The sequence below is a fragment of the Artibeus jamaicensis genome, unplaced genomic scaffold (genome assembly GCF_021234435.1).
Source record: "Artibeus jamaicensis isolate MK-2021 breed Jamaican fruit bat unplaced genomic scaffold, CSHL_Jam_final contig_419, whole genome shotgun sequence".
NCBI classification, from domain to species: domain Eukaryota; kingdom Metazoa; phylum Chordata; class Mammalia; order Chiroptera; family Phyllostomidae; genus Artibeus; species Artibeus jamaicensis.
The window spans coordinates 2,405,566-2,430,585 of NW_026521824.1; the positions used below are offsets into that span (position 1 = coordinate 2,405,566).

At 52.9% G+C, this 25,020-nt stretch overlaps 1 protein-coding gene across 3 annotated transcripts; it reads right to left on the minus strand.

The window, feature by feature from the left end:
• Nucleotides 1-1,036: 1,036 nt before the first annotated feature.
• On the minus strand, nucleotides 1,037-14,698 carry B9D1 (B9 domain containing 1). Of its 3 annotated transcripts, XM_037163251.2 has the most exons (7): nucleotides 14,523-14,685; nucleotides 12,922-12,990; nucleotides 10,565-10,676; nucleotides 6,094-6,190; nucleotides 4,929-4,991; nucleotides 1,636-1,703; nucleotides 1,037-1,305 (listed from the first exon to the last, which is right to left on the minus strand). In XM_037163251.2, the coding sequence occupies exons 1-7, from the start codon at nucleotides 14,583-14,585 to the stop codon at nucleotides 1,163-1,165; spliced, it is 615 nt and encodes a 204-aa protein (XP_037019146.1). In that variant the 5' UTR covers nucleotides 14,586-14,685; the 3' UTR covers nucleotides 1,037-1,162. The 3 variants fall into 3 exon arrangements, with proteins under 3 accessions (XP_037019146.1, XP_037019145.2, XP_037019144.1); XM_037163250.2 differs by lacking the exon at nucleotides 1,636-1,703 and having other exon boundaries at nucleotides 10,617-10,676; nucleotides 14,523-14,698; XM_037163249.2 differs by lacking the exon at nucleotides 4,929-4,991 and having other exon boundaries at nucleotides 14,523-14,689.
• Nucleotides 14,699-25,020: the final 10,322 nt, after the last annotated feature.

The following is a 25,020-nucleotide window of genomic DNA, read 5'->3' on the forward strand; positions in this document are numbered from 1 at the left end:
CATTGCAAGGGAGGAGGCTGAGGAAGAAGCCAAGCTGTGGGAAGGATCACCCACATGGTCAGTGATGTTGTTCTGCACGGATGCCCGGAGGTGGGGACAAGCCTGTCTTTAGTGGACACCCGCAGTGTGGTCTGATGGGTGTCGAGGGCCCTGGGCTGGGGTGCCCATGGGGAGGAAGACACAAGCCCCATCTCCAAGCTCTGGTACGTGGTGTGTGGGAGTGGGGTGGCAGGTTGCAGGGGACAGTGTCTCAGTAGTGGCCAACAGGGTGGAGGGGTGCTTCCCATCCAGGAGGGTTGGGATCACAGGAATTTGGCTGAAGGCTCTGAGTTTCAGAGCACCCAGAGTTGGGGACAAGAGATGGGGGTCCCCTGAGCAGTTAAATTTCCAGTGCTGAGAACCAAGATAAAGGACAGAACAGGGTCATTTTCTGTGGCCTCTTAGAACAAGTTCAGATTCCTTCCAGCCTCTATGGCAGTGTGTGGGGTGGGGGTTAGTGGTCTTCCAGCCAGGAGGTGGGGGCTGACGAACTAAAGCAGGTGCTTGGTGGCACCCCTTAAATCCCGGCGGTGTGCAAACTGTGTCCCCCTTGAGGGTTCACCTGAAGCTGTGCATGGGAGGGGAGAGGGACAGATGCTGCCTCTGCAGGGCCAGGGATGTGTGGGGAGAAGGTGCGAAGCCCTGTTCGCAGGCCTCGGGCAGAGGGAGAGGAGTTCAGGGTGCCGGGCAGCCTCGCTCCCCTTCGTCTCCTGCTGTGGGACTTGGCGGGAAGCTGGAATTCCAGCAGGTCACAATGGGGGAGACTTTTAGCCCCATTCTCAGGGCTGCAGAGTAGGGGGCGGGCAGAGGGCTAGAGAGCCAGCTGGGTGCCTCTCCATCCACCTCCTGCCAACAGGATGTTCTCCTGGTTGCTGAGGGAGGATGGTGGTCAGGAGCCACACCAGGATGACAAATGCTTCCATCTCCAGGAAGTGCCTGGGACCAGAAGTGTGAGACACAAGGTCCCAAAGGGGAAAGGAGGCAGCCCAGACTTGGGTTCTGTGACAACGCAACCATTTATTTTATAAAAATACCACCTCCCTGCCTCAGCTGCACTTGAGTCAGGCTTGTGGACTAGTGGTCAGCCCAGCTAGCTCACTGGGTGGTGGAGGAGCCAACACCTTCACTGAGGGATGCCCTGGGGCAAGCCTTGCTCCTCAGCCCTCAGCATGTCTGCCGGCCCAGTGTCATAGCCCAGCTTCTTCATGTCCTTGGTCACCACGTTGAAGAGGAGAGTGACAAAGCCCTGGGAGCGGACGCGGGTCACTAGGGATAGAAGGGAGCGTCAAAGGCTGGGGCAGGAATGGCCAGGCTGCTCTGGGGATCTGTTCCCAGGGGTGTCTCCTGTGAAACAGGGATGTCAGGGCCTGGCCTGCACTGGCTGGGAAGGGGAGGGTCTGTTCTGGGGCAGACAGACAAGGCAGACCCCCCCATGCTCCAGCCATGCCTGTTCCCAGGTGATGCTCTGAGAAACTCCTGGCCCTGTTGCTGCAGCCTGGGCTTCCTGGCACCCATCACGTCTGTCTCCTGGGGGTTCGCCCAGTCCCTCCCAGGCTCCCACCAGTCTGGGAGGGGGGGTGGGGGCTCCAGCTTTACCTTCCCGGCCTTCACCTTGAGCCACCACCTTGGGGTCTGTGTACTCAGGCCGCCGCCCCATGAACCAGCTGGGAAGACAGAGCAGGTGAATTCAGCCATGACCCGGGGACCCCACAGATAGACACTAAGCATGGGCTCTCTCCTGCGTCGGGAACAGGCAGCTCCCCTGCCCCCCGCCCCCCATCCCCAGGCCGGACCCTGCAAAGAGGCTTCCCCCAGCACCCTCCCTCTGCCTGTCCAAGGCCAGGCGAGGCGGACAGAGGTGGTGTCTGTCAGGAGGCCTGTGTGGGTCCCTGAAACTCCCCCACACACCCCCAGCTGGACACCAGCTTTCCATCACAGCCAGTCCTCCCTGGCCTTGATTCACCAGGAGTGAGGGACAAGGAGACTTGGGGCTGGAGGGGGCAGATGCACATCCTGAACCCAGCCGGCAATACCAGACAGGATGGCAGCTGAGGTGGGGGGGGTGCGAGACCTGGAGCCAGTGTGGTTCCCGCCCCCCATGCTCATGGGCCCCATTGGGAGAAGGCCCCGTCCCAGACTCCATCAAAAGGGGCCACATCTCAGGCTTCCACTGTGCTCTTAATAGTGTGAGATCCAGGACAAGTTACTTCTCTGAACCCCATCTCTGAACCCTAATATTCTTGATACTAAGGGTACCTACCTCATGGGCTCTGAGGTGGAGGTACTTTGTCAACTGCCACAGAAAGTATGAGCCTCACTATCTGGATTCTTACTCCAGGGCACACCAAGGACAGGCCTGCTCTGTGTGACCAACACCAGGCCCCGCACCAACCATAGTGCCCTGGCTCCCCTGACATCTCCCTTCCCCTCCAGGAGCCCATGGAGGCCACTGGTCACAAGGGCCCCCTGTGCCTCTGGGCCTCCCTGCTGTCCCCACCCGTCTGGCTCCGGCTCCAGCCCCAGGGAGCTGGGCAGCTCCCTCTGGAGCACGGCCTGGCCTCTGACACACCCACTGAGCTAGAAACAAACGTGGGGCACCATTCCCAGCTGGTCGGGTCAGGCAGATTCGGGCTTTGTCCCCAGGCCACCTGCTCTGGGAATTACAGGGGCAGTGCAGGTGGGCCCCTGGGTGGGCCGGGGGCCTCCCATGTGAAGGAGCGAGCCTGGCACGACCCCAATGAGGCACAAAGAGTGGCTGCAGCCACTACCGGTGGGCTGAGGCAGGAGAAGAGGCAGATTTCTTAAGGGACAGTGTTCCAGGTGAAGAACAAAGCAGGGAAAGACCTGGCAGGCTGGGGAAACTGAGGCCAGAGAGAGGTGAGTGGGGAGAGGGCACGAGGTCAGGGAGGCCGAGAACACGGGTCCTGGAAACCTCACTGAAGTTAACCTCAAACAGAGATATGCCTAAGTAATTTCTAAAGTGTTTTGGGAAAACCTTTTTTGTTGCTGTGTGAAGAGGTACTGTCATAGGCTGAATAATGGCCCCAAAGATGCCAGATCCCAGTTCCCAGAACCTACGAATGTGACCTTACTTGGAAAAAAAAGGTTTTTGCACATGTGATTCAGGCAAGGCTATCAACCTGGGAAGATTACCTTGGATCATCCAGGTGCACCTTAAATGCCACCAGAAATGTCCGTAGGAGAGGCAGGTGCCATGTGACCACAGAGACAGAGAGGCAGTGGTGTGGCCACAAGCCAGGGAGGCCGTGGACACCAGAGGCTGTGGGGGGTGCTCCCCTGGAGTCTGGAAGAGGGGTATGGCCCTGCACACCTCAGTTATAGCCCAGCAGTGCTGGCTTTGCACTTCTGCTTTTAGAACTGAGAGGAAATCACTTTGTTGTTTTAAGCCATCAAGTGTGTGTTAGGTGTTATGGTGGCCACAGCCAAGGCAAACTGACCCCGCACAAAGGACCCCTGGGGCGGCAGTGGGACAACAGAGAAGGGGGAAGGGCAGGGACTGTGCCCTGAGCAGAGGGGGCAGCTGGAGCCAGCTACCCCATGGCCTCCAGGGACCCTTGTCCGGGGAGATTCTGTCACCAAACTGCCTTCACTCACCAGACCTCTCCCCAGTGTCTGCGACCCAAGCACATTCGGCCTAGCCCAGGTGAGAGCTGCCCCGAGGCATTGGCAATAACCTGGACCGCTCTGTAGGCTGCTAGGTCTGACTTCCTCAACAAGAGAGTCCTTTCCTCGGGGGAAGCCCAAAAGCCTTCCCTCCGAGCTGGAGGGCTCCGGGCCAGGGTGGCCAAGGGGACTCCCACGGGCCTAACCCCCCCACCCCACCAGACAGGCACTGCCCCTGCTTCCCCAGCAGCCCCGTGGGATGGAGGCTGTCACCTCCAGTTTATGCTGGCCCAGGGCATCCAGCTAATAGGCCCCTTCCCATTAGGGTGGCCTCTCAGAGGGGCTACTAGGGACATAGGGCATTCAAATTGTCCCCTCCCAGGTCTCACAGCTTGGTAAGGCTTCCTCAGTTCAGGCCCAGCACTGCCCCCTGCCCAGGTCTCTCCCTTATACTGGCCAGGCCTGCACAGGTTCTGGCAGCTGCTGCCCTGGAACTGGGGGCCCTTCTCTTTCCCCTTATCTAGCCGTTTCTGGCTGACCTACGGGGGGAGGAGCAGTGGCTTGCAGCCCTGGATCAGTCAGCCAGAGCCTGGCTGGCCCTTCCGCTGCTACTTGTGTGTGGTGAGAGGCAAAAGGCCCGAGGCTCTGTCTTACCTGCCCCCTTCCCCCTTGCTCACCATATCCAAACCACACCCATCCCCGCTGCTCCTAACAGGGTAGGTTCACACTCTCCTGAGGGCCCCGAATCTGCTGTTCCCTGTGCCTGGGGCACTCTTCCAGGTTCCCAGCTGGCTCCTCACCAAAGCTTAGTCTCTGCTCAGATTCACCCTGGATTCACCCTCATGGCGGCTCCCAGGTGTGAAGGAGCTTACCACCTGACCATCAGAAGGCCCTGTTATGATCGCCACTGCCCTTCCAGGTTATTTGGCTCTTACTGCAGTACCCTCTTACATCCTACCATTTCAATGCCACGTGATGTCGTGAGCACATTCCACTCTGGGAAGCGTTTCTCTTCCATCCTGACACAAAGACTTAACGGCACAGAGTACAACTGCCTGGCCTTACGCTGCTCGAATGATGCCTGAGGGGAGGCCAGTTTCCCTCAGTAACTCCACAGAACTCATTTCCATTTGTTCCCCAAAGCAGCAGGAGCTTGAATACCTAATAGGATCACTGGCACAGTGAGGAGCGGATGCGACCTCCTTCTTTCCACTCTGACTACCTAGGTCAGAAAGCAGGGTTGGGGTGATGGGCAGAAGCCTCACCTTGTAAACTTTTGCAGTGTGGATGTAGATTCTGGGACAAACATGGGGATGGTCCTTTTGTGCCTGAAACAAATGTTTTTGCAGACATGTGCTCAGTAACAGGCGATGGAACTCTCTGTGCCGGGTGGGGCAAGGCCAACTAGGCTGGTTCTCTGACCACGCCCACACACCTGGGCTCAGCAGACGCTGTGGACCAGGCCCAACCTTGACAGCTCAGTCAAGGGTTTAGCTTCTTTTCAGGGATCGAAAGGATGTCAAAGGTCACAAACCTCAAAGGTAAGGTCCCAGCCCCCACTGTGTCCCTCAGAGAGACCTTGTCCTCTTCCAAATGTCCTAATGCTCTGCCATCTTTGAGGCCCAACTTGGATGCCCTTCCTCCAGGAAGCCTCTGACAAAGCCCTGGACCTACCCCCACTGTGGCCACCTGCCCAGTCCAGCCTCCTCCTCAGAGCCCGGGGTCCTGTTATTTCCCTCCAGGACCCTCTCTCCCAGGCATCCCGAACCTTTGGCTCTAACAGTGACTCAGCACAGATACACAGTCCATGGTTGCTCCTCTTCTTCCCCTTGTCTTCTCTGGATGGACATGTGTCCTTTAAGGCCGGTTGGCCTTGGCCCTCCTCTGGGCCCCAGAACACTCTGTCTATGACCTGTTAACTGCTTGGGAGAGCTGGGTCTCTGCCCCTAAGTGTGTGACTCTGGGGGCTCCTGAGGGCAGAGCCCCCATGGACACACATGACTGGCACACCTGTGTCCTGACACCAACAGAACTGGGCACGGGGCACTGGTGAGGGCTTGTGGGACATGGAAGGGAGGGGGAAGAGACGAAGGAACGGGTGTCAGAACCCTGGTTCCTGACTGCGTGGGACTCCCAGGATGGCCTGTCATGCCTCACTGGGGCCTCTGGCGCCCCCTCCTGGCCTGTGGTGCTTGGGTGGCAGCAGGAACCTCACCCACTTGGGTACCCTTCCACATATGAGCTGTGCCCTTACCAGTGAGGCATGTGCTAGGCTCCTGGAGCACCTAGCACATCCCAGGCCTAGAGGCAAAGTCTATCCCAGGGGAAGCCCTGCTGGGATTCCCAGGTCTCTGAGCCAGCATGGGGCCAGCATGAGGGGCAGGCTGTAGCTGGGACAGTGGGCCAGAGACCGTGGCAGGGAGGACCTACCTGCCAGGGGAGAAAGGCACATGCACTGCCCCGTAGCCTCGGACCACGTCATTCCCAAACACGTCTGGTCCATACACACTGAGCACAATCTGCGGCCCTGGAGAAGGACAAGGTGGGGCTCAGCATGTGGAAACCCAGGGAAGGTGTAGGGCACAGGAGAAAGAGGGTGCTCACAGCCCTCGGGACAGGGGCTTGCCAAAGCTGGGGAGACAGAGGACCCCATTTGCACCAAAGGCTTCTGCCAACTCAGGACCCGGGGGTGGGGTGAGGGAACCAGAACATGCTGGCCAGGCCCCTGGCTTGGCCCAGATGCCACGGGGGTCACAGAGCCAGGATGCTGCCCTGATTCTGTCATTAGACAAACACAGAAGTGTCTCCAGAGGTGCATTTCAAGGCACAGGACCAGCTATGAGCTGTGCCTGGAGCCTGCTCTTGGGAGCTTCCTTTCTGATGGAAGCAGTCAGATTTAAGCACATGACACCTGGGTGAGGGGCTGGTTTGAGGTTATCTGTGGGGAAGCTCAGAGAGAAAGCAAAGGCCCTCCACGCTCCCTCCTTTAAAACATCAACAATTACATCTGTTCTAGCAAGGCCTTTCGGGTCCTTTCCCCTCCATCTGGAGGTGTCCCCCCAGACGCAGGGAAGAGATCATTGCTCTAGGTGACAGGCCAGGCACTAGCTTCAGGCAACTCCCTCCTTCCGGCCTGCCCGCCCCCTCCTCTCTAGGCCACTCAAAAGTGGAAATCTGTATTCAGTAGGTGTCAGGGATGGTCTGCACACTTCCTGTAGCTCCCCATAAGGTAATCGCTGTTCTGAATTTTATGAAGCCACCTAAGATTTCACTGACAAAGAATGCAGCCCAAGCAAGTGGGTGCTTGGGTTCTATTCTCGTTTTTAGACTTTATATAAATGAAATCATGCAGTATATTTTTAATTCCACATATTTGTGAGACTCATTCAAGTTGTTTCACACACAGAGCTTGGCTTGTTCTCGGTACTGGACCACATCCATCCTCTGGACAGACAGCAGGACTTGGCCTGTCCCATGCTGACGCACACATGAGCTGTTCCTCCTCCAGGGCTGTCACAGATGCTGAAGCCAGGGACACTCTGCTCCTCTTGTACAAGCTCTGGTCACACATGTGCACTTGATTCTGTTAGGCATGTACCCACGGGAAGCACCAGGGTTTGCATACATTCAGTCTTAAAGGGTAACGAACACCCCACTCCTCTGCATCCTTGCTGGAGCTTGCTGTCTCCATATAATTTGAGCTGTTCGGGGGAGTGAATGGGCAGCTCACTTTAGCTTTAATTTTCATTTTCCTTGATTGTAATTGTTCTTACTAGAAACAGAGACCTTGTCCTGTTTCTCAGTCACTTGGAAGTACTTGCTAAAGTCTCTTGCCTCTTTTTCTTTCTCATGGATTCGTAATGTGTGTGAATTCTGTTGCTTGTCTTTTCACTCTTAATGCCTTTCCATGAACAGAAGCCATTAACTGTAACAGTCAAATCTATGGATGTTCTTTACAGTTTTCCCTACCCTGACATTGTGGCTCTTGTGTCCCAGGCTATCTTCCCGAGGCTAATTTTGTTTTTCACATTCACCTTTATATGCCCATTGGGGACTGACTTTTGTGGATGTGTACTGTAAAGTACAGATCAGGTTTCATTTTTCCCCCGTGCACATCCAGTTGTCCCAGCACCATTTATTAAAAAGACTCTCAAGCCTTGGCTGGTGTGGCTCAGTGGATTGAGCGCTGGCCTGCACACCAAAGGGTGGCTGGTTCAATTCCCAGTCAGGGCACATGCCTGGGTTGCAGGCCAGGTCCCCAGGACAGGATGCACGAGAGACAACCACACGCTGATGTTTCTCTCCATCGCTTTCTCCCTCCCTTCCCCTCTAAAAATAAAAAAATATTAAAAAAAAAGACTCCCAGATACACACAGAAAAATAAAACTCTCCTGCTGCTCAGCAGTGTTCTTTTGTCACAAATCAGCTATACAGGTGCAGGCGTGGGGTGCTCCCGGGGTCAGCTTGTCTGTCCTTGTGCGAAAATAACACTTAGTTATTGTGCTTTGTAATTAAAGCTTGGTATCTGATAGAGTGATATACTATAAATAATGTATTTTTGAAACATCATTTTCTATTTTTTATACAAAATATTCTATTTATTCTTATAGAAAAGCAACTGATTCTTGTATGTTAACCTTATAAATGGCATTCATGCCAATGTATTAATCCTACTAGTTTTTTTGTAGCTTATTTTGTAAATTCTACATAATCACACCTGTGAATAATGAGTTTTGCTCCTTTCTAATTTTTATACCTTTTATTTGTACAATATTGGTGATAGCAATCATCCCGATCTCAGAGGGCAAATGTTTCGATAGTTCACTAAAAAAGTGATGTTTGCTCTATGTTTTTCATAGCTGGCCTTTATTAGCTTAAGGAAGTTCCCCTCTAGTCCTAGTTTGCTAAGTGTTTATTATGAATGGATGCTGAGTTTTACACGTTTTCTTCATTTATGGGGATCATCATGACTTCTTTGTAATGTGATAAATCACACCAGTTGATTTTAGATGTTATCCAATCTTTGTGTTTCTAAAATAAACACCACTCATTATCATTTTTTGTATCCTGCTATATGCAGTTTGCATCTTGTCTGGGAGTTTTGTAACCATGTTCAGAGTCTGGAATGGTCTGGAGCTGGGCTGCAGTCTCTGTGGGGTGGTCTGCCTCCATCTATTTCTTCCTCATCATAGGGCACAGCTCTTTGAGGTCTTGGCCCACATCGGAAGGATTAACCTGAGGCCCTCCGCGCAGCCCCTGCTGGAGTTCTGAGTACTAAGTCCTGTGCCCTGCACCCAGAGAGGCCATCAGAGGTCTTGAGCTTCCTCTCAGTTGCCTCTGTTGGATTGGTTTTCTCGTAGAGGCTGGCCTGGTAAATCACTACTTTGCTAGCTGTCTAATGCCCTCAAGTGGTTGGGGTTTTTGTTTCTGTCTTTTATGTTTTATTAGCCTCTCCTAGCCATCCTCAGCAAGAGGAAGTTGGTTGTTATCAGTGCCCCATTCTAGGAAGTCTGTGGAGTGTCTTACTCATGCAGAATGACAGGACAGTGAGCCCTGCCCAGGAGAACCACCAGGCTGCCCCTGCTCTAGGCCCTCTCTGTACCTGGTAAGCCTGGACCCCGTCACATGAAGCAGAAAGGCCTGGACTATGAAATCAAATGATCCTGAAACAAAGGATCACAAACACTGACTTCCAAACAAAGAACACTGAGAGGTTATAGGAGTAGTTCCTAGGTCTTTTACTATCACCTTTAAGAGGTCACCTCTGCCTGGGTGCGAGAACTCATCCCTGCTTGCCTTCCTGAAAGAGCGGCCCCAGCAGGTTGTTGTTCTTCAGCCCCAGCTTCACTCAAACCCTTCCCGTCAGCATGTGTGTGCACGCCATTTTCTCCATCACAAGGCAACACTTGCTGACCCTACCTCTTCTTCCACCCATCAGCCTGTGCTTGCCCGCCTTCAGAGCCACGCTCCTTGCAAGAGTTGTTGACATTGGCTCCAATTCCTTTTGTTTTTCTTTCACAAACCCACTCTAGTCTGACTACTGGCCTCCAATCTATCAAAGTGTTTTTGTAAATGATACCAGTGACCTCGGCATCTATAGTTACTTCTGCTCTCATTTTATTTGGCCCACTAGCAGCGTCTGATACAGCTAGTCACAGCAGCTCTGATACAGCTGAGCATCAAATCCATGCTCAGCTACCAGGTGTAAAGCTGAAGGCAAGTGACATCTTTTTGAGTGTTTCCTAACATGGGAAAAGAAATGGAGAGTAACCTACCTACCAGGATCAGGGAAGCTGGACAAGCCTACACAAAGAGAGCATTCATAGCCCCTACAGAGGTAACCCCAGGCCTTGCACACAGTAGGTGCTTGAGTAAAAGTGAAAAATAACTACCAGGCAAGGTAGAAAGTATATATTGCAAGCAAGGAGATCTTAGGGAAGGTCAGAGGTAGGATGTGGAAAGATGTCCTGGGCTGGGGGAATGGCATGAACAACAGCTCAGAAGAGGGGACGTGAGGGACCTGCACAGGAGGAGCAGGTGACTTGCTTTTGTTGGAGCGCACCATGTGATGGAGAGCTGAGACCTCAGGGTCAGCTCTCCAGGTCACTGCAGCTCTAGACACCAGGCTCTGCCTCCCCAGGCACAGAGCTATCCACAGCTTCAGGCAGGACCTCACGTGACGCATTCTGAACTTCCAAACTGTCCACTGCCTAGCCTGGCAGTGAACTAGGGTGGCAGGAGGAAGATGTGGAGGGAAGTGGCCAGGTGGTACCAGTATGTTACAAGGCTGGGGCAAGGCCCAGGTGATGGGCAACCAAGATGTGACAGTGGTGAGCAGGATAAAGCTGAGACTGCCCTGGGGTGCCTCCCCCTGGTTCCTGCAGGGCCCCAAAAGACTCACAGCCAAAGGGGTTGGTGCTTTTAAAGGTGACGTCAATGGGGAAGTTCCATACCAGCGTGTGCCGCACATCATGGCTCTTAGATGTGATCTGGGAGATCCCCTCCTCCAGACCCTGTGAGGACAATGACACTGACAGCTAGTGTCCAACTCCAGTCACACACTCCCCTTTCCTGAGCAGGTGGGTGGTGGGAGGGCTGTTTTTTCACTACCTTCTGCCAAAACACTGACTTCCAAACAAAGAACACTGAGAGGTTATAGGAGCAGTTCCTAGGTCTTTTAATATCACCTTTAAGAGGTCACCTCTGCCTGGGTGTGAGAACTCATCCCTGCTTGCCTTCCTGAAAGAGCAGCCCCAACAGGTTGTTGTTCTTCAGCCCCAGCTTCACTCAAACCCTTCCCGTCAGCATGTGTGTGCACGCCATTTTCTCCATCACAAGGCAACACTTGCTGACCCTACCTCTTCTTCCACCCATCAGCCTGTGCTTGCCCGCCTTCAGAGCCACGCTCCTTGCAAGAGTTGTTGACATTGGCTCCAATTCCTTTTTCTTTCACAAACCCACTCTCGTCTGACTACTGGCCTCCAATCTATCAAAGTGTTTTTGTAAATGATACCAGTGACCTCGGCATCTATAGTTACTTCTGCTCTCATTTTATTTGGCTCACTAGCAGCATCTGATACAGCTAGTCACTGCCTGACATCCTTCTTCCACCTGGTTTCTGGGGTATCTCATGTCTTTGGGTCTTTCCTCCCCTCAGAGGCCCCTGCTCTATAGATCTTGTGCATCCTCCTTTGAGCTGAAGCGTCTTGACGCCAAAGGCTCAGCCTTTGGATGCTTCTCTATCTACACTGGGGATCTTCTCAGTGCGGTCTGTGTGTTTACGATTCCTAAGTTCATCATCTCCAGCCTGGTCCTTGCCCCAGCTCCACTGCCAAGTTCTCCCAAATCTGTTCTATCCACAGTATTCTCACTAAACTCTACTTCCAAATGCTTAGGCTGAAAAGCCTGGCATTATTCTTAATCCATCTTTCTCACATGCTCTGTATCTGTTCAACAGGAAAACATGTTGGCTCCATCTTCAAAATATACTTGAAATCCATCCACCTCCTCACTGCTTCCCCTTGTCCACAATGCTATCTTCTCCCACCTGTTTATAATCGATGGTCTACCTGCTTTGGCCCTTGCTCCCCCACGGTCTACTCTGAAGTAAGAAGCCAAAGGGATCCTTTAAAAACACAAGTCAGATTACCTTTTCTCTCTGCTCAAAACTCTTTTGAGTACCATCCCATCCCATGTAAAGGTCATGGTCCTTATTCTGACCTACCGCAGCCTCTAAGATCTGCCTGTGACCTTCCTATTTCATCACCAAGCACTCTTCTTGCTCACTTTGTTCATCGGCCATACTGGACTTCTTGTGAGTCCTCAAACATGCCAGGCTCACTCCTGCCTCAGGGCCTCACACTCTGTTCCTTCCGCCTGACACATTCTCACCAGATTCCACACAGATCGTGCCTTCCCTTCCTTCAGGTCTTTACTCCTCACCTTCCCAGCGAGGCCTTCCCGGATCACCATTATCTAGACTCCAGTCTCCCATCCGTCCCAGCTCCCCTTCCTAACTTTACTTTCTCTGCAGCCCTGGCTCCTGGCTAACATACTAGAATGTTTACTACTTACTGCGTGACTCCCAACGAGAGTGTATACTCCAGGGAGACAGGGACTTCTGTCTGGCCTTGCTCACCACTGTATCTATCACCAGCACCCAGAATGCTCTTAATAAGCAGTTATTCAGTCAATGGGTAGATGGAAAAATAGTATCGTCAATCTCAGTTATACAGATGAGGAAACAGACTCAGGAGGTTAAATAAATTGGGCCTCTGTGTCCTCATCTGCTGTGAAGATTAAATAAGAGTGCTGCAAACAGTATGGTGTGGTCCAGGCTGAAGCTGTCTTGGAGCAAAGGGGCTGACTGTTCCTTGGGAAGTCTTCAAAGGAGAGCTCCTGAGTCCTCCCCACAGGCTGAGAAGGTCAGCCAGCAGACTGGCCCAGAGTGTCTACAGCCAGGCCACACCCAGGTTGGCATTCTGGGGCCTGTCTGCAGATGCACTGACCATACACCTCTGTTTGCCACCATGTGCAAGCTCCCAGGATAGGGCATATGAGTGAGCCCTCGGGGGATGGAGCAGTGAGGCCAATGGTGTTTGTGTTCTCCACACCAGCTTCACTGAGAACAAACTCATTTTGGGTCCCCTCTGAACCCAATATCTACTTTTCAAATGTTTCTGAACTGGGAGGGGAAGGGGGGTATTCAGCACTTTCAGAAACTCCAAGTCATGAAGGACATGAGAGAGGCCAGCTTACCGCAGTGGGGGCCCAGTCATGACCATATACAAAGCAGTACTTGCAGTAGAGATCATCATGCTCAGGGAACTGTGGAAACAAGCACACATAGCTTCTGTTACAGGAACTCTCACTGAGGCCAACCTGTTGGCTAGGCAGGCACAGCCAGCCAGTAGTGATTCTGAACGAGAGACACCTGGGCTGAGATGTGAGCAAGAGCCACAGATGTGAAAGTTAAGTTCAGCATTGGGGCTCATGCTGTAAAAGTCCAAGGGACAGTCCAGAGCTGCTGCTGTCCCCAGGCCTTTGCACAGGCTCTATCTTCTGTTGGACATGCCCTGCCCACTTCTTCATCTAGCAAACTCCTGCCCATCCTCCAAGACCTACCCTTCAGGGAGGCCGCCCTAACTTCCAGGCTGTCTTAAGGGCCCTCTCCTGGCTCCTTCAGCCCCTGGTGCTTCCTTCCATCAAAGCATTTGCTGGTGTTCACTCTTGTTAATAACGCCATTAGACTGTGAGCAAGGAACAGGCATGATGCCTGTCTACCCCAGTGCCTGATACAGGGGTGGACACAGAGGAGATCAAAGGAAATGGTGTGGAACTGAAGGTCTGAGAGCCCATGGTGCTGCTAGGACCCAGCTCCTGTGCAGAGCTGCAGCTGAAGGCCTGAAGAGTGGGAGGGGCCCGGAGCAGAAGGGCAGGCAGATGGGAGTGGGATGGGTGCTTAGAGTGCACACATATGACCTGACCCAGCCCAGCCCAGCCCAGCCCAAGTTTAATAAACTTTTCTGAGACGAGGGTCCCAAAAGCTCCAAAGTGAGCATCCCCCTGACTCACTGGGAGGCTGCTTGGCGCCACCTGGGTACTCTTTCAGAACCCAGGGGCGGGGACCCTCACACAACCTGAAAGGGCAGTGCAGTGAAACTCTGGCGTTATGAAGACCTGGCTTCAAATCCCAGTTTTGCCACTTTCTTTGGGTAAGTTTTCCCATTTTTAATGGGCACGCTAGTAATACCTACTTCACAGGGTTGTTGTGAAGATTTAACGAGCAGTGCTGAGCACCGCGTTCGGCACACAGCGAATACTTGTTGAAACTTAAAAAAGTTATATGTGAATAATCAAATGGTTCTTATAAAGCGTAGGGGTATAGGGAGAGTGGCGTACCCTCGCATCTGACCGGCACATCCTCCCTGGATCATTCCAGGACACTACCGTCGTTGGATAAGATTAATCGCATCATCTCCAATCTAACTCAAGTTCAAGATCTGAGAGTTCGGACGGAGTTGGGGCAATCACTGAGCACGCGACCCCGCACAGACGCCTCCGGCTCCATCGGCTCGGGCCGCGCCTAAGCTCCTCAGGAAAGTGCGCACAATCCTAGCCAGGGGCCACAACTTGACCGAGTGTGGCCTCGGTACTAGGTCAATCTCCTATGTGTTTCCACACGCGCACATCAAGGTTAAGGATTTCTAGCAATCTTGAGCCAGGCCTCTCAAATGCTGGTTCCCCTACCCCGCCTGATGAATGACACTTCTCTTTGGGGCCAAAAAGCAGCCCGTGAAGTTGCGGGACTATCCCCCGGGGGAGCCTGCGGTACCCGGGAAGAGACCATGGCCGCTCACCTGGGCGCTCTCCACCTGCCCGTTGATCACGAGTAGAAAGACGCTGGGGCCCACAACCGCCATGGTAGGAGGCGCGCGGTGTAAATCACCCAGGTTGCGCGCGCATCTAGTAGTTGGCTCCCTAGTTGCCCTGGAAACAGACGGCGTGGCACGCGGGACACGTTTTCTTGGAAGCGGGAACTTTGCGAAGGCCTGTGCCCGTAAGTGGTGGTACGCAGGCGCAGCCAGTGGCTCTTCCTCTCTATGGGGACCGCTGGGACAGTACGCGAGGCGCTAGACGCGGGCGGGGTGCGGCGGGGATCTGGGCCCAGGATGTAGAGTTTAGCCCCGTTGAATCGGGCGGAGCGTCCGACTCTGGCAAGTCCTCAGGAAGCCAAGTGCTACAGACAGCCCTTGGCCACGCGATGTCGCTATGGCGCTACCGCGGGGACGGCAGTGGGAGGAGCCTGCTGAGCGCGGGCCGAGGGTCTCTGCTAGTCGGAGTAAAAACACCCTCGCTGGGAGCTTACTCAGAAGAGGGTCCCCGCCCCTGGGTTCTCAAAGAGTATCCAGGTGGGGCCAAGCAGCTTCCGAGTGAGATCAGGGTGATGCTCACTTTGGAGCTTTTGGGACTCTCGTCTCGGAAAAGTTTATTAAACTTGGAAGGAACCGCAAGAATCCATAAAGCAAGCCCCCGCTCTTCTGTGTGAAGCTGAGAAACAGGCCCACGGAGGGTGCAGTAGCCGGCACCCCAGTCACCCAGCCGTTAAGGGAAGAGGGTCTGAGGGTTCTGAGTGCGGGCACTCACTGAGCAAGGTGAATGCTCCACACCCCCCAGGTTTTGTCAGGTTCTGTCAGGACGTTGCGCCAATAACAATTGCTCTCTGGCTGCCCAGAAGATCCTAGCTTCTGCTAACACATTGCTCCAGTTGTCTCAGTACTCACCATGGTTTGCATTGCGCATTTAATATTTATTATCTCTCCCTCCATCCACTCGGGGTCACCCAAATCTTGTGCCCCGCCCAGCCACTCCCCTTATCTAAGGCCATGATAATGTTGCTAGACTCAGGGGAACCACTGCTCTGGCAAGGTAGGTTTATTTACTACAGGATTCAAAGCCAAAGCTCTGTCTGTGGGAAGGGAGGCTTAGCCTTTGCTTATATACACAATTTGGTTAATTACATGTTGATTTCTTCTTTGCAGTTGACTACATTTATCCTCTGAGTTTCTTTCAAGCTCATTCTGTTAACAGCTGCTCTTTAAAATTTTGTGCTACATTTTAACAGTAGTCAAGAATAGCATTTAGTAAGAATGGCCTAGACCTTGAGATCCTTGCCCTAACAATTCCTCCCTGAGATTTTTTTCACTCCACATTCTTGAGGGAATAGGGACGAGGGCTGCAGGGGCGACCACTTTCTCGAGGTCCCCCCGGTGCCATGGACACGTGTGAATGAGTAAATGTGGCCGAGACAAGAGGAGATCTGTTTGGGGATGGAGGCATGGGCTGTGGCCAGTTTCTCCGAGGAGAAAAAGGCCCCGATCGCCTTTCTCCATAGCCTTTTATTGGGTTGTAATACACAGGAGTACAGGGTGGCAAGGATCAAACAGTAGATAACATTTCAAAGAGGTCTGAGGGTTTCAGTGTGAGTGAGTGTCAGGAAGAGAGTTGCAGAAACTTTGGGAGACATACTCATTTCCTCTCAGACCCTTATCATATGAATGAAAGCACTCTTAGCAGAGCAGATTTCACAGGTTTATCAGCAAGTCTTTGTGATGCCAGATTTTTCCCCAGGGCACATTCTGGCCAGGCAAAGAGCTGCACTTCTCCCCATCAGGTATTCAGACTTAAGGGGATTAGAGCCAGGAAGTGCTTCTCCCAGAGGACATGGGGACTCAGGCTTTGACAAAGCTGGGGGGCAAGAGTCCATTGCTTTTTGTTGCAGCCCCTGAGTCCTTCCATGAAGGCCTCCCAGGTGATCGAGTCTGGCTTAGGTTGCCCCCCACTGTGAGGGGTCTTACCCGTCATTGACTTCCGACTAAGCTCTGGGGGCAGGGAGAGGAACTGAGGCAGCGTTTGCTACCAGAGACAGGCTTTGTCTCCTGTAGCTGGCATTCCAAAGGTCGTCTCTCACCCTTAGCCACATTGGGTAGAGATACATTTCCTAAAATCAGGCAGAGCGGTCTACTACAGAGGGCCATCCCTCTGTAACTGGTTCCTGCTGAACGTGGGTGGAGTGTGTGTTTGGACATGGAGCAGTGAAAATCTCTGGCTGCCTGATTTATGAAAGCCTTGGGGCTCCCTAGGTTCTGGGGGTCCTGAGGACAGAAGAGCTTGAAGAGAGCTCTACTCTAACAGGAAGCATGTGTCACAAGGGGTGAGGCAGCAGTGGGAAGAACCATGGAGATGGAGGCCCTGCCACCCACGAACTCACACTCTGGTGGGGCTCCAGTGAGCAAGATGGACCAGGCTGTTAGCCTCCCTGAGGACAAAGGAGCCAGCAAGGGAGCAAAGGGGAGGTGCTATCATATTTGAATCTCTTTCCATAAAATTCAGGATACCCAGCCATGGTTTTTATTCAGAGGTCACCTATTGAGCTGCTAGGACAGGTAGAAGCTGGGCAGGAAGTGACCCTATGGAGAGGGCAAGCCCAGTGGATGAAGCCCAGCGGCCCCAGAGGGGGAAAGGATACCAGATGTGACAGGTCTACACAACATGCAGTCAGCATCCCATGGTTTCTCAGCCACACTGACCCTTGTTGCCAAGTAAAGAGCTGCACCCGGTAAGGCATCTGGGCCTGGGGAGGGAGGCTGGACACGGCCTTCTGCATCCACTCCCCTGGGACAGTGCACCACAGAAAAGCCCCCTGTGAGGCAGCAGGCTCACAGGGGACATAAGCTCTATGTGTGTACATACAATCACACACACGGGAGGAGAATAAGGCCACACACATGAGGCCACCCTCTCCCGGCCCACACAGCACAGGGCCCTCTGTGATCAGACATTCCGTTAGACACCATCCCCAGTTAGCCAGCTACACAGCTGCAGCTCAGAGGCAAACACCCCTCTGAAAATCAGGATTTGGGGAGAAAGCACCACTCACTGGCAACCTCTTTGTCCCCAAAACCGACTGTGTAGCAGGCACTGGGATGAGCCTTGAGAAGAACAGATCACCTGAGGTATGTACAGGCCACAGTTCCCACCTCTCACAGACTGTGGCTCCGTCACTCCTTGTCCCCAGTTTGGAAACAATAGGAGCTCAGGACTGATAGTGAAGACAGGAAAGAGGTGCAGGCACAGGTTGTCATGAGACACAAAAGTAAAGACAGTCAGCCATGCAGTGGGGGCTGCTCATATGAGGCACCACCTCGCCTCACTTCAGGTCAGCCACAGACACCCACACAGCACTCACCCTCTACTGCAGCCCCAGGTCCTGGCTCCTCTCCTCTTCTGGCACCTGGACTCCTAGAGCCATTGGGCTGAGAAGGCCTCCCAAGGCTGGCCCCAGGTCCCAGACATGGGGGCCTGTGGGAGGAAGAGGGCAGGCCAGGCTGCCTGGCTCACCTACCACAGGGCAGACCCACTCTGCTGAAAGGACAGCTCTGGGTGGTGTGGCCTCCCTGCAGCTGTCTCTGTCCCAGCCCACACTTGGCAGAGCGGAGTTCTGTTCCTAGCCCCCATGGCTGCCCCTGCTGGGACAAAGCACGGGGCTGCCCCACCCTGAGCTTCCTGGCAGGGCCGGTGCCTGGTCAGCCCACAACACTGCGCTTGGGAAATAGTGCCTCCCTAGTGCACAGCCGACTCCAAGCCTGGAGCAGGGCCACCTCGACGGGATGGTTTTCTACCACTGACCAGTTTATCATATTTCTCAATTTATATAAGAGTTTAACTTCTTTTTTTAAAAAAGATTTTATTTTTTTAGAGAGAGGGGGAGGGAAGGAGAAAGAGAGGGAGAGAGACATCAATGTGCAAGGGAAACATCTACCAGCTGCCTCTTGCCTGCCCCCAACTGGGGACCTGGCTCCTAACCAAGGCATGTGCTCTGACTGGGAATAGAACCAGCAACCCTTTGGTCCCCGGGCCAGCACTCATTCCACTGAACCACACCAGGGCAAGAGCTTAATCTCTTTAACTCAAATAAACAGTGCTCTTTTTATCACAGTCTGAAGAATGAGTACACCCTAGGGGCTGAAATCGGTTATTAAATTTTATTTTCCCATAGCCAGCACATTTACATATTAGACAAGGCAAACACAAATGTCCACACAAAGGACAAAATCCATCTCCTGCAGGACAGACAACCAGACCAGAGATTTTGTCACTGAAAATGTCTTGGATTGCCCTGCAGGCGTCCCTCAACCCTCAGGTCAGGCCCTGAATCTGGCATCCTGGACACAGTTTCTACCTGACCAACCGGAAACAAGCGCGCACCAGAACTGAAACTACCTTTCTGACAACACTAACAGGAATAGAAACGCTAATTAAAGTGACTACCCTCTCCCCTGCTGAAGCACTGCGCGGAAGAGGTTCGGGTGGCCACTCTGCTTCGCTGTTGAAGTTCCCATGCTCAGTGCTGAGGGGGGAGTCTCCCATAGAACAGACCCCCCGTCCAGTGGAGACGCAGGTGAGTAAGCCCTGGATGAGCTCACTGCCGACTGCTCCTCCAAGTGCCCCCACCAGGCCCAGAGGGGAGTTCTTTTAAGAGTCCCATCCACTGTCATCAAATCTGGTACTGAACTCAAGGGGTTCACCACCTGGGATGCTCTATTCAGAAAAGAGACATGCTTGTTGCAAGGTAGTTTTATTTACTTTCAGCAAGTAAAGGAGAACATGTATTCATATCCAAAGCTCTGCATCCGGAAGGGAGGCTTAGCCATTGCTCATAAGCATTATTTGGGCAATTACATCTTGATTCTTCTTTGCAGTTGGCTATGTTTATCAGGTTGGGATCCTGTCAAGCTCATCCTATTCACAGCTGATCTGCAAAAGTACTGTGCTAGATTTTAACATTCAGCAATAATAGCATTTAGTAAGAATGGCCCAGACCTTGAGATCCTTGTTCTATCTAACAAAGGTGTGAGTCATGCAAAGATCTGAGGTGAGCATGTCCAGACAAATAGCACAGTAAGTGAAAAGGCCCTGTGGTGCACTATGCTTGCAGAACAGAGAGGCAGACTTATACTGGCTTGCACTGACTCACAGGAGACAACTGTGTGCAACTCTGCCTTCATTGATGTCAAGCTGGTGGCTTGACATCAGCCATGGAGGGAATATTTACACTATGGAAATCAGCAAATGCTAAAATCAGGGCTTTTGATTTTTTATATTTATATTTTGTTTTTTCAGAGAGCCACTTTAGCACTGCAGGTAGCAAGCAGATGGGGTTTAGAGAACTGATTGGGCCCAGATCACCCAGGGCCTCAAGATAACTGGAGGGTTGGGTTTTGACAGGGTCTCTTTGGCCACCAGGTGGGGCCAGGGAGTAACTGGGAAGCCAGTAAGGGTTGCAAATGGAAAAATACAGGAAGCATGCACTATTTAGGACACACATAACCAAAAAATGTTTATCTGAAATTCAAATTGAAATAGATGTCCTGTATTTTATCTGTCAACCCCACTTACAGGAGCCAGGTGAGAGGTGACGTCCACACTCCTTCAGGGGGACTTGTTGCTTTATTATGCCTCCCCCGACCCCCCACCCCCAGTCCTTGGAGGGAGCCTCCCTCATGGCCATTCCCTCCTCCTGGACTGTTCAGAGCAGGATCCATACAAAACCCACCCCTAGCTCCCAGCCCACACCCCAGCTGACCCCGGATCTGAACATACCCCTCAGCCACTTCTGAGATTTTCCAGCAGATCTGACAGAGGATATGAGGCAGGGGTGAAAGGACTGATCTTATAGGAAACCAGGTGAGCTGGAGCTGCTGCCACACCTTGGACTCAGCCTGAGAGAAGCTGGTCCCTTTCTGGATTGCCACCTCCTCCATGTCTTTTTCATTCTTCCTGAACATGGCCTTGCAACCCTGGGTACTGGACTATTCCATAAGATGAGGATGTCATTACAAGGATGTAATCTGATCTGCATTTTTCAAAAGATCATTCTGGCTGCTGAGCAGAGAACAGATTATAGGAGCAAGACAAGTCATGAGAATGGTAGGAGGCGATTGCAGTAGTCCTGGTGAGAAAGAGGGTGGCAGGACCAGGCAGCTGGTAGTAACATGGTGCTTCTCCTACCTGCTCTTCCCTACTCACTCTGCTCCAGCCACAGCTTCCTTGCTCTTTCTCAAACACTAGGCACACCCCCCACTCCGGGGCCTTTGCACTTGCTATTCCCTCAAATCTCTGACTTCCTCTCTTCCAACGACTTGCTCCTCTGTCATCCTTCCCTGACCATTTAATTAAAAATAATAACCACTCTCCCCTCAGTACTTCCCGGCTCCAGTCCCTGCTTTAGTTTTCTGTATGGTGCTTGTCATCTTCTAAGACACTGTATAACTGAGTGATTTCCCTTGTTGCTTTCTCCCAACCAAAGCCTCAGTTCCTCCAGGTCAGAGATTTGTGTCTGTCTTGTTCACTGCCAAATCCCCAGCAGCTGGAACAGCGTCTAGTACATAGTAGGTGCTCAGTATTGTCGGGTGAGCTAAAGATTTAGACTTTGGCCTTGCTTTGGAGTTGTAGGTTGGAGTGGTAGATAAGGTGAGGATGGGCCCTGGCTGCCTGGCTGGGGGCTTTGGTGAGGAAGTGTGATCTTGGGGATCGGAGGGCCTGAGGGTGTCCCCTGGGGATCTCTGAGGAGCTTGGGTCTGGATCTAGGGGGAGAGGGCTGGGTTGGAGCAGGGTTGACCATGGTCAGTGCAGGGTTGACTGTGGTCAGTGCAGACTTGGGGAGAAGGAGTGAAGCAAGGAGAGGCCCCCAGTCAGGCCTCAAGACACCAATGCTTCCAGAGAAGGGCAGAAGACCAGACGGAGGGGGACATCAGGAAAAGTGTGCAGCCCTGTGGTTGACATCCATGATGACATTCATCCTGTGTCTGTCTCTCTTGCAGATTTGGGATCTTTCTGAGGACAAACAGCAGACACAAGCACCCATGCCGGGACTCCCCAGTAAGCGCAGGCAGGCTTTGGGAATGTTCTGGGGAGGGCAGTGTTCACCTCAGCATGTTTGCTTGGCTACCAGGCCTACAAAGGGCTGCAGCACTGATGGCGGAGGCCCAGGAGCTATAACAGAGCATCACTGAGCTCCCCTCTCAGGTCTGCAGTTGCCTATGGGTGCTGGACAAAGAGGCAGTGGTGAGCACAGGCTCCCCAAAAACACCACAGATGGTGTCACACTGGAGCGACCTGGACCTCTGGCAGTCAGGAACAGCCACTGCCCTTCAGACTTCCTATTGTCCTCTCCACCAAAACCACTCACCGGCTGGCCTTAGGGAAGTCCCTTTCCCATGGGGACCCTGGCATGCAAATGCTGATGGCTGGACTGAGCCATGAAAGGTGAATGCCAGGAGGGAGGCCCAGCTCTGCCCCTGCTGTGTCTTATTGGCAGGTCTGCCCTGCCACCAGGCCATGCTTCCTGGTTGCTGTGTCACAGGCCTCTAGAGCTCCCTCCTGGCTGCCCAAGTCTTAGAGTTTATAAGCTCCACCTTTCTCAGCAGGCCTTGGTCACTCTAGAGCACAGGAGCAAACACAAGGCCTGCAGGCCAAATCCGGCCTCCACCTTGTTTATCCAGCTCAGCATCTTGTTTCTACTTGGCAGCAGTGCCGAGCTCCTTGCCCCTAGTTAAGGAGTAGTTACATTTATACAGTCCTAAAATTATATTCGGCCTTTTGCAGGCAACTGCAAGGCTGATGTGCCCCCAGTGAAAATGAGTTTGATAACCCTGCTCTTGGGTAAGTGTTGCCTGCCATGGTCCAGCATGTCACACGCTTCCATGTTTCTTCCTCTTTTCCTCAGGACTGTGCAGTAAAGGTTGCTCTGGTCACTCTGTGCGCTGAGGCAAAACCAGACCAAGTAGAAGCAACAAGGAGGGGAGGAGAGGGTGTGTAGGTATGTGTTCTGGAGTGTATATTTCAACAGTTTGTGGATCTGTGTGTGTTCCTGTGTGTTGCTCTGTGTGTGTGCATATACCCATGTGCACATCTGTGCAAACCTGTGTTTGTGCAAATTGCGTGCGAGAGTGTTGAGTGTGTCCCTGTGTGTGTGTGCACAACAATGCCCCTGTGCTTTGTGCACCCGTGTATGGCTGTAAACGTGTCCTTGCTCCTGTGGCCCTAAGCAAACTGTGTGCAGGTGAGCCCTGTGGTATAATTGTGCCGATGTGCTTGCACCGTGTGCCAGTGCGGGGCTTGTGGGTCTGGCAGGATGGGTGCAGAGTGGGGGGGCAGGCCGAAGCTGCCAGCCAGTCCCTGCCTCACACCCGCCCCTGGTCATCCTGCCTGTCACCTGGAAGATACTAGGCTTTGGGCTGAAGCCACTTTATGGAAAGGGCATGGGAGCACACAGGACTGGAATGGATGAGGGGGGTGGTAGCACTGGTAGGAAGATGGACATTGGGTTGGGGAATCTACACCTCCCACACCCCCGCTGGTATCAGCTTTCAGGGTCTCCTAGAAGAGGACCACCTCTCTTGGTCTTGGACACTAGGGCACCTCCCACCCACCCTGTTGGCCAGCAGCTCTAGCTTTGCCTTTTACCTGTGAGCTACCTATTCAGTATCTGTTCTCCACTTCTTCTTTCCTATCACACCTCAATTTTAGGGACAATGTGCCTATCTAAGTACTTCATTTCTGGGCCTACTGGCAGCTGGTGGCAGCCATGGGACATAGCTCTAAGGAGATGTGAGTCTGCTGGGGGTTGCCAGGAGGGTGTTCGCTCTTGTGATAATAGGGGACAGATTAGCACTGTGTCCTCCCATTTTTCTTTTGTCTGGAGCGTGAATCTGATGGCTGAGTGCAGCAGACACCTTGTAGCCATGAGTTAAGAGAGTTCAAATGTCATTAGGATAATGGCAAAACAGAAAGATAAAGCCTTAGTCCCTGGTGAACATCACTGACCAGCTAAACCAAGGTGAACAAAGTCCTTCGGATTTGTTACAATGAAAGAAAAATATTCATGTGTTGAAGCTACAGTTGGTAGGTTTCTGTTATTTGCAAGCTTGATATAGTCTTAACTGGTCATTCTAGGTTGAGGGCAGGGAGAATCATTCATTTTGGCTGGCCATGCCCCCCACCCCCACCCCTCCCTGCAGCCTGCTCAGAATCCTGTCCACTTCCAGCCCCTGCCATTTGTGTGGTTAAAGCAGGATCCATGTTCAAATCTGGCCTAGAACCAACTGTAATTTATACCAACTCCTTACTTTCAGTCTTAGGGAGATTTCTTCCTTCATGACAGTGCAGTAGGTCACTCCCCTCATTTCACAGAGGAGATGAGATTTGGGGGGGCAAGGCTTGCCAGAGCTGAGGCAGTCACAACTCAGTCCTCATCTCAGTGGTGAGTTCCAAGGGCTCAGGGAGGGGGCTTTTGCTGCCAGAGTTCCCTTGCCATACTGTTACACTGGTGTGCCTAAAATGCCCCCATGGAGAAGAGGCAGGGTCCTTTGCAAATTCACCCGTTAAATGGGCCCTCTTTCTTGGAGGGGGCATCCTGTCTGCTTTGTCCAAAGGCCACCCTGTCCAACAGGTGGTGTCAGGGGCAGGGTGGGGAAGGCCAGCTGAGGAGAGCAGGGAAGCTCCTAGCACCCTCAGAAGACTAAGACTGCTTGCCCTGTAAGAGTGCCCCCTGCTCCTGGAGGCAGCAGAGTCCTTAGCCTCTGCAGAAGTGGATGTGAGCCACAGGGTTCCCCACCCCGCCCCACCATGTCCTGCCACTCACTGAACTCACTACTCTTACTTGTGCTGGAGCCCTGAGTCAGTAAGAGAGGAGTGTCTTCAAAAGAGTGGGAACTGCCCACAGGGAGTGCTAGGGCAGAGGCAGCCCCCCCATACTTTGTGGCCTTGGGCCCCTTACTCTACTTCCCCCAGTGACCCCCTTTCCTTAGCTATAAACCAGGACAATGACTACTCAAAGGCCTCCAGGTCTGTGGGGAGTTCAGCACCTCTGCAGGGCCAGGCCCTGGGCCAGGTGCTTTCCTGGCCATCACTTCTCAAATCCATGAAATAAGCCAACCAGTGAGGTGTGAACAGCCCCACTCTGCAGAAGAAGACAATGAGGTCAGGAGTGTCTAGTCCCAGCTCCCTCCATGGCTTCAGGGTCCTGTGTGATTGGCCTCTAACCACCTCTTTAGCCCCTTCCCTCCTCCACTCTTCTGGCTTCTTCACCAGACTACATCATGCTTGTTTTTTAGGTCTCTAGTCCTGACTTCCATGACTGGGCCAGGGGCCACTCCTTGCTCCCCAGTGCCTGAGCATCTCCCACCTCGGTTCCCATCACCAGGGACAGCAGCCATCTGGGTGAGAGTCAGTCTCTGGGGTGAGAGAGTGGGCTGGGGCTGTGTGTTCATGGCTATGACCCCAACATAGCACAGA

Coding starts and splice junctions, on each gene's coding strand:
- B9D1 (XM_037163251.2), bottom strand. CDS start 14,585: ATGGCGGTTGTGGGCCCCAGCGTCTTTCTACTCGTGATCAACGGGCAG. Junction 10,677..12,921: donor ATGACTGGGCCCCCACTGCG/GTAAGCTGGCCT, acceptor TTGTCCTCACAG/GGTCTGGAGGAGGGGATCTC. Junction 6,191..10,564: donor AAGCACCAACCCCTTTGGCT/GTGAGTCTTTTG, acceptor GTCCTTCTCCAG/GGCCGCAGATTGTGCTCAGT.